The 11,619-nt window shown below is 32.1% G+C and overlaps 2 protein-coding genes across 7 annotated transcripts; both read right to left on the reverse strand.

Moving 5' to 3' along the window:
- Positions 1–2,950: 2,950 nt before the first annotated feature.
- PYRB (PYRIMIDINE B) lies at positions 2,951–6,472 on the reverse strand. Its single transcript, XM_020382208.3, has 6 exons — positions 6,316–6,472; positions 5,404–5,941; positions 5,181–5,320; positions 3,729–3,902; positions 3,391–3,627; positions 2,951–3,315 (listed from the first exon to the last, which is right to left on the reverse strand). Exons 2-6 carry the CDS (start codon positions 5,921–5,923, stop codon positions 3,208–3,210), a joined length of 1,179 nt encoding a protein of 392 aa, XP_020237797.1. The 5' UTR covers positions 5,924–5,941; positions 6,316–6,472; the 3' UTR covers positions 2,951–3,207.
- Positions 6,473–7,820: 1,348 nt separating this feature from the next.
- On the reverse strand, positions 7,821–11,298 carry LOC109810668 (WRKY transcription factor 6). Of its 6 annotated transcripts, none has more exons than XM_083063725.1 (6): positions 10,950–11,297; positions 10,738–10,833; positions 10,467–10,535; positions 9,961–10,272; positions 9,622–9,735; positions 7,821–8,635 (listed from the first exon to the last, which is right to left on the reverse strand). In XM_083063725.1, exons 1-6 carry the CDS (start codon positions 11,121–11,123, stop codon positions 8,039–8,041), a joined length of 1,362 nt encoding a protein of 453 aa, XP_082919851.1. In that variant the 5' UTR covers positions 11,124–11,297; the 3' UTR covers positions 7,821–8,038. The 6 variants fall into 6 exon arrangements, with proteins under 6 accessions (XP_082919851.1, XP_082919850.1, XP_029128609.2 ...); XM_083063724.1 differs by having other exon boundaries at positions 10,467–10,607; positions 10,950–11,293; XM_029272776.2 differs by having other exon boundaries at positions 10,956–11,292.
- Between the last annotated feature and the right edge of the window lie 321 nt (positions 11,299–11,619).

Raw genomic sequence — 11,619 nt, forward strand, 5'->3', positions numbered from 1 at the left:
TTTGGCCTTGAATTGTTATAGAGAAATTGTAGCCTATTCATTTTTATTTGTTTCTTTGCATTGGGTACAGTTTAGAAATCCACGGGTTATTCGCACTTGTCGCTTCAGTTGCCAGTACTAGTTACTTTCCGTGATCAAATGATTTTGCTGAGACAATAAGTGTATGTTTGGATTTTCGTTTGAGAAGTTTCAAACGGACAATCCCAATTTCCAAAGCACAAAACGGAGAAGCAAGTGTGAGGTATCTTTTAGACGAATGTACGTTCACGTTTAGACGAATGTTTATACAAACACACCCTAACATCATATTGCTGAGACAATTCACGTTGTTGCTACAGTTGCTAGCAATGGTTACTTTCCTTCATCAAATGATATTTGCTGAGACAATAATATCATTACGTATAAGGAGTTACCAAATATTATGTATTCTAAAATAGTGTATAAGGTCTATCTACTTTTTGGTCAGTACAGTTCAAGGTCTAAGGTGGTTCCAAAACATAGTGGGCCACTTCGGGCCTAGCGTGTCTTAGGCTAATATTGTGGTAGCTTTACCCAACTCAATGTGATATGTGAGCTGAAGATTAGGTGGTTATTGATCTGTCGTTTTTATTGAATATAGTAAATACAAACAAAAATTGCACTTCCCTATGTTTTGGTGGAAAGAGAGTAAGCAAATGGAGAAAAGAGAAAGAGGATGATATTCTTAAATTTCTACAATTTAGTAGAGAAATAGGAAGAAATTTTTTGTGGGTTTTGGAACATTGACAAAACAAGCGATTCTTAACATTCTTTCAATGTTGATTTTCAATCAAAATTGATGTATCACTTCTACAATCTATTTTGATAATTAATATAAATATTTATTATACCAATTATCGAAGTAATATTTCAATTTTTATTAGAAAATATCATGAAAATCACTTAAAAACTACATCTAACTTGTCTTAAAAACATTTCACCCCTAAAATGCCATGAAATAGGAGGGAAAGCACTTTATTTTTTTTAAAATAATTTGTTTTAACAACATAAAAATTAATAAAAAAGTTAAAAAATATAATAATAATAATTACTTTTTCAAGTTAAGTTTATTTTTTTTAATAAATGTAAATTATTCCTATCGAGTCTTCTAAATATATTTCTTTTTTTTCTTTTAATAATTTGTTTTTCTTCTATTTTTTTTAATTTCACTTATAATATTAGAAAACCATCCATGTCATTGTCAACAAATTGCCCAATTTTGGGTTGGGTTAAATCGTGTTTTTTTTTAAGAAAAAAACTTTGGTCTCTCTCTTTCTCTCTCTTTAAACATGGTCCATATATTTTTAAAGGTATTTAGATAAGAAGTTTATTTTCAAGGTAATTTAATTGGATAAGAAGTTTGTTTCTTCAATGTAATTTAATTGGATATGAAGTTTGTTTTCAAGGTAATTTAGTTGGATATGAAGCTTATTTTTCAAGGTAATTTAATTGTATAAGAAGTTAATTTTTTCAAGTTATTTGGATAGGTTTCTATCATCGCTGCTGAAGGAAAGAGACATCTAGATTGAAAGGTAATGTTGATATTACAAATCTAGTATTTACGAGAAAAGTGTCTATTTTATATAACTAAATTTTATAATAAACAATTGGATGTATAAATTATGTTATAATTAATATTTATAATAAACAAATATTTTTGAACATATAGATTGTAATTTAGATTTATGAAAATTAATATATTATGATATAAGCTTATTTTTAATTATTTAAAAAATATTAAAATTCAATTAGAAAAAAAGATAAAAAATAGATTAAACAAAACCTTATAATATATTCTCATTTAAAGATTAACTCCTAAAACATTATTATTTAATATAGTTATTAAAAAAATCAAGCAAAAGTGGAGAAACAAAGGCATTAAAGTTGGAACGTGTGGACATGGGTGACAGTGAGTTCTTACGCCCGAAGTGTTATTTTAATAAATTAAAAACGTATGAAGTTGATAACACTAGTTCGTTGGAAACCTTTACCTTGTGATATTCGATTTGTAACTTAATGAAACTACTGTCATGATAATTTCTAAACAATCCGTGGCATAACATGGATTTTCGTAAAACTTGACCATGCAACTCATCAAATAGTGTTTAAAAAATAATTGTACATCATTTTTTAAGGTGACCTCAGTTTATATCAGCTATTAGTTACATATATTAGTTAGAGAACACATGGCTTCTCTGCTGCTGATTATGTGCTCTGTGATTGATAGAACAAGAAAACTTGGAACACATGGCATCCCTATTTTGCTCTTAACCAAAGCTACATTCTGACTTGAACAAATGCTCAAGGCATCCAAGTCAACTTATTTATTCGTACTTGGTTGTCATAAAATGGATAAAAGATACGAGGATCTTTCAAACGAAGACTTTAGCTTTCAGGAATGGAAGTATAGTTCAAATACGTAACACAGTCTCACGGAAGTGCAGATCCTCATCTCAGTTAGTTTTGAGTTTTAGGCTATTTTTAGTTACACAAATTTGTAACTTCTGTTAATAGGTTTCAAATAGTGTTTATATGTTTGACAATTTTTTTTCCTTTCCGTTGGGAAGCAAAAGTTAAAAAGATATTACTTTTTATTTAAAAGTTGATTTGAAAAGTTAAATTCAATTCAACTTAACTTTCTAACTATAATTCAAATTCACACATTTAGTAGTTCTAAGAGGAACCATTGTGCATTTGCCTTCTACAGTTTCAATTTACTCATTTTATTAGTGGAATTAGATCGTTTCAGCAGAGTTGAAGCCATAATTTGATGATATCCAATTTATTACGTTAGGACACATGCAACATGGTCAGTTTCTTGTTATGGATGTTACAAACTTCAAGGTGATGATAATTTAGGTTGGTTTATATTTTAATCTGGTGACCGCGGCTTGCACAGAAGTGAGAAAAAAAAAATTGAATTTCAAGGAAATTTCACTCATGTAATAAGAAAATTTTATTCCCCTCTCTCTCTATCTGTATTTCTCATGCCGACAAATAGACAAACTGTGCATCGGAAACACAGTAGAAACATGAGAAACCACGTCTGTTAACTAAAAGACGCAGAAGCAACGCCTATTTAGTTTGATACCAAACATGCTAAAAGGCAAGAAAAGGAAACGAAGAAAACAACTGAAAATATTTGACATTAGATAATCCCATTCACTTCCAAAAGTGAATGCACCACCTCTACCAGCCCAGAAGCAAAACCTTCAAGAGAGCCATTCTAATATAAAGACCATTCTTTGCCTGCCTAAAATAAGCAGCTCTTGGATCACTATCAACATCCACAGTAATCTGCATGAAATCAAGGGACCAATTTAGTTCATAACGAGAGTACATAGATCACATTACATGGCAATATCTGTTTACCTCATCAAGCCTTGGAAGAGGGTGCATAACCACAGCATGTTTTTGCATCACCTTTAGAACATCTTGATTTACAATATACTTGCCTCTTGCCGCCTCGTAAAGATCAATTTTCTCTCCAAATCTTTCTTTCTGAATGCGAGTTTGATAAACAACATCACACTTAGAAGCCACCTCCATCAAATCAGAACTTTCTTCCCACTCCACACCCTTTGATGTCAGATATTCTTTTATGTCATCCTATAAAAGAAAAAAGAGAAGATCCATAACACATTTGGTCATGTAACTTCTCAACATTGTATCCAATTCATGAAATCATAACTAGTGTTTGCAACAGTTACCTTCATTTTAACCACCTCAGGAGAGACAAAATAAATTTTCACATCCTCATATTTGGCTAGTAAGTATGCAAGAGAGCGAACTGTCCTCCCGTTAGCAAGGTCTCCTACAAGCCCAACTCTAATTCCATCCAATTTTCCTATCTCTCTTTCAATGGTATAAACATCAAGCAGTGCCTGAGAAGTTTGAAAAAGCAAATTAGTTTTGAAACACAAAAAATAATACCATCCATTTACCATTCAAATTATTGTAAACATAGAATGCATGAGCAATAAATAAAAAGTCCCATTCATTCCACTTTGTCTGTATCTTCTTGCTCTACTAGAAAAACACTAAAAAAGAAACAAAGATGGAATCATCTAGTCAAGTGTAAATAAAGTATAAAAGAAGGTATGTACCTAAAGAGTAAAGTATACTTGAAGGAACTTTTAGGTGGAAAAGTCCATAATATGTTATTAAAAACTTATAATTAGCTAGGAAACTATTGTGTACTCAAGATATACCCTTGAAGTTACCATCTCAATCCTTGATATCAACCATTTCACTAGAAAAATGGAAACATGTATTTTAGATGTATACTTCAAACGGTTTTTGCTTACTAATCTGGCATTGTACATCCATCGCAATTTTTGCCTATTGAGAATTTCTTTTCCCCAGGTAAGAGAAAGGTGTAATTTCTTGAATGGAAGTCTTAAATTATGACTCACAATGAATTAATTTTACACCGAGAGCATCTCTAAGGAGAAGTTGTGGACTTTTCTATTTCAAATACCATGTGACAGCCAACGGCAGAATAAGGGGGGGTCTGTTTTAAAGTTTCTGAGACAATGTAATACACTTTACAGAAAACATGTAGCCTTTTCTTAAGAAATTTAATAGTGAGTAACAAGTCTTGGAAAAAAACTTGTTAAATGAATTATATAGTTATGTTTCCATGAAATAACTAAGCAGAAAAAGGTTATCAATCACAGAGCAATGCTGATTAATGGTTAAAAAAAAAGTGGCTTGTAAAGCAAATGAAAATGAAATGTGCAATTTCTGCAGTCAAAAAGTACTCTATCCATGTAGGTTGTAGCTCAGGGCAATAGACTCAAGACTACTTGGAAAAATATGATAATGGGTCTATTTGGATAAACTTATCTAAAAACACTTATAAATGATAAAAAATAGGGGAAAAAATGAAATAAGTTTCCATAAGCTAAAATTAGCTCATGCTAGCTTAAGCATAAGTTAATTTGTAGAAATTTTCTACTATTAGCTTCACCAAAATCTTTTTTCATTTTTTTAACTTATGCGTAAGTTAGTTCTAGAAAACCTATTTTAATTTTTCTTCCTATTTTTTTTCTCTGAAGTACTCATAGAGAAGTTTATCTAAACAGACCCACTGTCTAGTTGACATTCTTTGTGAAGCATAGGATTTCTAAACTGTACTTATTGTGGCAAATTCCTCATACTTGTGTGGGATGCTGTCCAGGGCCATCCCCTGCATTGATTACAGGAATGCTAGCAGTTGCTGCTGCTCGTCTGGCAGCACCACTTTCAAAGTGCCTCATCACAATTATATCAGAGTAACCTTCAACCGTTCTTATAGTATCTGCAAGAAATAAAGTTCCTTAAAACTCCAATTTTAGATAGAACAATGAAATGCACCCACCAACAAAACATTGCATGACATACCTTCAAGCGTCTCTCCCTTAGCAGCAGATGAAAACTCCCTCGCATTCTCAGTTGTGAGAACGTCCCCACCCAATCTTTTCATGGCAGACTCAAATGAAAGCCTAGTTCTGGTGGATGGCTCATAGAACAAGGTAGCCATGAGGTAACCCTTCAGCATTTGGCTCCCAGATGAGTTGCCTTCAATGGTCTCCATGCTCCTTGCAACTTCAAATATGGCATTCAGAGTCTCTCTGTCAAATTGCTGAGCCTCAATCACATCATCAAGTTGAAATTTTTGCCCCACAGAGAAGGAGGGTGCTGCAGTTTCAACTTGAACAGCCCCTGCCCTCCACACAATCCCATCACCTTTGTGTGAAAGTTTAGATTTTTCCAAGATTCCTGAATGCCCAAATGGTGTTTTTGACTTCAAATGACTCCATGGCTGATTGAGCAAATAGCATGCAGAGGATTTTGCAGCCAACTTGGGATGAGACACGCCCACATGCACAGAGCAGGAGAATAACAAAGAAGCAGCACTCATTGTGTTCTATTGAAGTGGCTACACAACACAAAGGACTTATATATTAACAAAAAAGCACAAAAATAACCATTAATTGCAAACTCAAATTTCAACTCTAAATATAGGAAGCAAAAGGGCATGAAAGTAACTTAAAAAAAAACAAAATTAAACTGATTTGAGTGGAATCACTTTTTTCTATGCCAAGAAACAAGAGGAATCACTTGAGTATAAAAGGTATATATGCTTAAAAACCACGCTTCGGAAGAGACGGCAGAAGAATCGAGACAAAAAAAAACTATTGAAGATCATACGAACGAGAAAATAAACAAACAAACAAACAGTGTAAATATGAGGAATCGAACAGAGATTTTATTAAAATAACAGTGAAGAGTTATGAGTATGAAATAGAATACCGTGAAGATTGTTTGTGGGAAATGGGTAGTTTTAATTTTTATTTAGATTAGAAGGGAGACAACGGCTACAAGACAGCGTTTGCAGCATGCAAGAAGAAAATGTAAGAGAGGAGACGACCTTGTTTATTTAAAAGTAAAGTTTTGTTTACAATAATGGGCCACCATTTGTTAGGTCCAATATGTCCATCCTCTTTCTTATGGGCCACCATTTGTTAGGTCCAATATGTCCATCCCCTTTCTTATGGGCCACCCTACTGGAGAATGTTATCCTTAACCATACCCACCTTTTTCCCCCGCAAATAGGGTGCAAATGGAAACACATGTCTATTGTGTAAGATATTCAACAAAGTTATGTATTTTAAATTAAATATACACGAAACACGTTATTACACTGGTTTTAATTAAATACACACAATAAAATATTTTTTCGTTGTGTATTTCAACATATACCCAATAAAAACATATTTTTGTTGTGCATCACAATAGATATATAATAAAAATATTTTTTCATTGTGTATGTCGAAGTTGAACCATTATATATATATATATATATATATATATATATATATATATATATATATATATATATATATATATATATATATATATATGGTCCAAATACACCACACAATTTTATTTTTATTGTATATCTAGGTCAGATATAGAACGGAGACAAATTTTCATTAAAATGTGAAAAAAAAAAAAATTTTAATATCAATAGAAATAATTATTATACAAGTTATGCTTTTTAATTGTAATTAAATTAATTATTATACTAATTATCAATATTTATCTCTTAATTAAATCAATAAATATTAAAAAATATAAATGTATCTCAAATAAATAGATTAATATTAAAAATTAAAAATTGTATCATAATTAAATTAAATAAAATTAAAAAAGAGTAACTTGTATCATAATTAGTGTTATCAGAACTGATCTGATTAGTGATTTACTAATTGAACCAATAGATTACTAGTTAAATTGTATGAACTAATATATATTATTAAATATATAATTTATATTAATGATATGGTATAAAAATAAAATTTTACATCTGTAAATAACAAATATATATTGGTGTAGTAGTTGAGCCAAAATTTTCAATTTTATGCAAAGACTTGAATGTAATTATTATATTAAAATATTGTAATAAAATTTATTTGGTTAAAGATTTCTTAACTATAAGATAAGAAACTGCATGTAGGATAACTATTCAAATACTTCTGTACATTAAAAAAATGTTTTGGCCATTTTAAAATAATTAAAAAGACAAAATTTAAGTATAATTTCTTAAATACAATTAATATTATTCTTTAATTAAAATTAGAATTTTATATATAAATATATATTAATAAGGCTTGTATTAAATATATTTACATAATATCAAAATAAAATTTTAATTCTAATTAAACAACAATATAACTTACAACTAATTAAAAACATGTCATTTTAGTAAGATAAAGTTGATAGTGCTTTGTGATAGAGATGCTATAACACACAACTTAAGAAAATAGAATGCAACAAGTTTATTTCACAGCTGCTGAGTTAACTCTTGAACCAGAAGCTTATCAATTTCAAATAATGAAGACTATAATATTGTGACATCCTTCGTATGCATGACAAAGACTAAATTAAATCGAAACCTATACCTATCTTGGATATGAAAACGATCAGCTAAGCCGATTCGAAAGGAAATGAAACCAACAAAAACTATTGAGTCTCATGCATTGTTATTGCACTGCTCATCTCCACTTGTGTTATTGGTGCCACTGGTGTTGGAATGTGAACTTCCAATGACAGACGTTATGGCTGCCACAAGAGCTGCAGTAAAATTTGGGTCTGCAGTGATAGCAGCAGTTGCAGCATTCAATGTGTTAGCAAATGATGAAGTTGTGTCCATTCCCTGAGACTCATGCAAGCCAGCAAGCTTGGTTTGATCACACAGTGACTGTCCAAATATTTTTGGAACTGACATGAACTTGTGGGCCAAAAGTGGAGAAAGGAGGCTGAGTTGACCCTGTGGTTCCCTTTGGAGCTGTGAGGGGTTGGTGGCATTTTGAGTGAGGTCAAGTGTGATGGTGGGAAATGGGGCTGAGGCAGAGAGTGTGGCCATGTTTTGAGAGCATGGAAGTGAAGCACTTTCCAATATGCTTGGGTTTATCAGGCCATCTGAGCTTGGCATTGACCCAGAGAGAAGCATTGAGGCTGCTGCAGAAGTGGTTGATGCCATTGCCTGAGCTGTGGGAGGGAGTGGATGGTTATGCTGCCCTTCATATGTAGTGATCAGCACACTTCTATCTTCAGCACACCTTTGTACCTATCAACAAACATAAATACTCTTGTTGATTGGTACACCTTGATTTTTGTGTAATGTTCAATGAGTTTAATAGACATGTTAGTGTAGAAGTTTTTAGTGTCAAACTGTTAATCAACCAAAAATCATCTTTGATATGGTTTTTAAGGCAGTTGTTATAAATGTGTAACAAACTTAACTAAATACACATGATGATTTGTCATTGAATGGCAGTATAAAAACATTTACTAATATTATATATTGTTGGTGCACATATTATTTATTCATGTTCTTGTAAGAGATAAAATGTATCCCTTCCCAATGGCTTTACATGGCCATTAGCTAACAGGTCAAGTTTCATTATAGGTCATGATTCCTTAGAAACCTGATCCAGGTTTTGATCCCTAGCTAGTAACAGTCACATTTTAAGCTGTATATCATTACACATGTGCCCTTTACCAGACACTTGCCGAAAGAGAAAGAGGGATGGATTGGTAAGTAAAATAGAAATTCTGGTATAGACCTAATTAATATACTTGACTTGGGTGTGTATTTATGCTGATAATACACCACCATTAATCTAGTATAATAAGAAGTATTCACACAGCTAACTTTTATTAAATAAATTGTGTGTTCACTAATGTATTCACTCAAGTCAGGTATAGTGTGTGTAATTATAGAGTTCAATAAGCATATACACCGTAAAGGTTTTACACAATTAGTTGATCAGAAATCATGTTATGCATGATTTTTAAGGTTTTTAAGATGTAATATAAAAGTTCACAAAACTTATGAAAAAAATCAATTTCTGACGGCCGGTTAAAAACCCTTTACACTGTGCATCCCCCAGTATTAAAACAATTTCACAACAAATTAAAAGTTTTAAGTTTATAATTTCTCTTTCCCCCACCAGTTAGTTTCCTAATACCGAAAGAGAATATTCTTGTTTCAATTAGTCTCAGCAAAGAATAGTTAGTGCAAAAGGTAATAAAATTTCCTAGAGGGCATACTTGTTTCCTCACTGGACAACCAGTACTCATTGTGCAACGATAATAAGCTCTTGGACAAGGATTCCCTTTTGCCATCTTCTGTCCATACTTTCTCCATTGGCATCCATCAGCAATCTGTCATAACAAAAAGGATTCATCCAACATAAAATCAACACGTAAATTTCCCATGACGTGGTTTCATGAAACAAATTGTATTCTTTTTTGCTAGAAGTCATCAATTAGCTAGCTAAGGCTGATCTTGCCCACATGTAAATCACATGATGTTATGTAATGAAAATCATAATTCATAGGGTTTCATTGGTCAATTTTGTTTAATATTTTTATATATAGTTCACTAACCATTGAGGAATCTGATCTTGCTCGAACTGACACACGAGCTTTCTTGATCATTGACATGGTTTCTGATGCTGGATCCAACCTAGGAACTTTGGTAGATAATTCTTGGTCAGCAAGCATTCTAGCTTTTGAACTTTCCCTTCCAGAATCCAACTTATTATTATCTGCATCCAAAACATCTTTGCCATGTCCCTTGCACTGATCCATCAGTTTTCCCTCTGAGGATTGCTGGGAACCCTCATCCTTCTCTCCAACACCCATGTCCAAAAATGACCTTGGAACCATCTCTTCTTTCTCCCCTATCACTCCCTTGTTCTACACAAAACCAAATAAAAAACAAGTACATGTACATTTTCAACTTTGAAATATATCGACAAATACCATATCTTTTTTTTTTTTTTTTTAAACTTTAATAAATTTATTAAGATGGATCTAGTAAACTAATACCACTACTTATTCATTCTATCCTTTGATATCCAATGAGTTATGAAAATAAATAAATAAATTACCCCATGGCTATGCTGCTTCTGCGTTAGCTTGATAAGCTGCATGTGTAGGGCATTGTAGTTATTGTTCACCTGATCAACCAACTCTCTTAAACGTTGATTTTCAGCATTCATTTGGTGCAATTCAGTTACCAAAGCTACAAACTATACCCATAGGAATAAAATTATTAATTACTATACATCCATCTTAAACATGCTACCTGTTTGATAAAATTATATAAATAAAACATACACATATATATACACACCTAGACACAAATAATTATGAGCCTACCTCGCTTCTCTTATCATCCATAGTTTCCAATGCTGCAACTACTTCTGTTGATCTAATGGCACCAGTATTATTCTTAGTAAGAAGATCCAAGCTAGTCTATAAATTAACAACATGAACAGAATAATAATAAGATTTACCCTTGCAAAAATAAGGTAAAAAAAAAAATAGAACAATTAAATGTAAGGAAACATAAAATATGTGAGTTTGGCTACATGTACATCAACATGAAGCTCCACAATTTGATCATCAATTTCATCTTCATCACTCTCTTTTCTCTTCTCAGCGAAGAAATCAAGCTCATCCAAGACGAGTGGGGTCCCTCTAAAGGACATGATTGGATCAGAGGAATTAGCCTTCACAATGGCATCATTCCAAGTGGGTTCCATGTTAAGAAAAAAAATATATAATGAAGGTTATTATATATATACACCCTGTTGAAGAAGTCGTTAAGTGTGCTTGGGAAGAAAGTTGTTGGATGAGTATCAAAGAAGAGTCCTCCACTTTGTGCCCACAAGTTTTGTTAAAGGGTCTCAGATAGAAGTCAGAGAGGTAGAGAGATGCAAGGGAGTCGGCAACAAAAAATGGCTTTTGACTGAGACCAAATATTATGTTATGTTATGTGTGAGAATATCAAGAAAAGATTTGAGAACTCAGGTAAGATGGTGGGCAAGTAGCCACGTGGCACTTTTTTTCTAAATTAAGGAGAAACGACAGGAATGAGAGAGAGACTCTGACTTAGACTATTTACTATTTACTGGCCCTTGCAAAGTCACACTATATAATTATTTACTATTTTAAGATTAACAATATATTAAGAATTAAAGATTTTATTTTGTTTTGTTAATTAGGATAATAATTAAATATACTTGTGTGTAGAAAACT

The sequence above is a fragment of the Cajanus cajan genome, chromosome 9 (assembly GCF_000230855.2).
Source record: "Cajanus cajan strain Asha chromosome 9, NIPB_CcT2T_4, whole genome shotgun sequence".
In the NCBI taxonomy this organism is placed as follows: domain Eukaryota; kingdom Viridiplantae; phylum Streptophyta; class Magnoliopsida; order Fabales; family Fabaceae; genus Cajanus; species Cajanus cajan.

Excerpts from the sequence above, each read along its gene's own strand:
- PYRB (XM_020382208.3), bottom strand. The coding sequence starts at position 5,923 with ATGAGTGCTGCTTCTTTGTTATTCTCCTGCTCTGTGCATGTGGGCGTG. Across the intron at positions 3,903-5,180 it reads CTGGACAGCATCCCACACAA|GCACTGCTTGATGTTTATAC; the intron begins GTATGAGGAATT and ends CAAACTTCTCAG. Across the intron at positions 3,628-3,728 it reads CTGAGGTGGTTAAAATGAAG|GATGACATAAAAGAATATCT; the intron begins GTAACTGTTGCA and ends TTTCTTTTATAG.
- LOC109810668 (XM_083063724.1), bottom strand. The coding sequence starts at position 11,123 with ATGGAACCCACTTGGAATGATGCCATTGTGAAGGCTAATTCCTCTGAT. Across the intron at positions 10,834-10,949 it reads AGCTTCATGTTGATGTACAT|ACTAGCTTGGATCTTCTTAC; the intron begins GTAGCCAAACTC and ends GTTAATTTATAG. Across the intron at positions 8,636-9,621 it reads GTTGTCCAGTGAGGAAACAA|GTACAAAGGTGTGCTGAAGA; the intron begins GTATGCCCTCTA and ends GTTTGTTGATAG.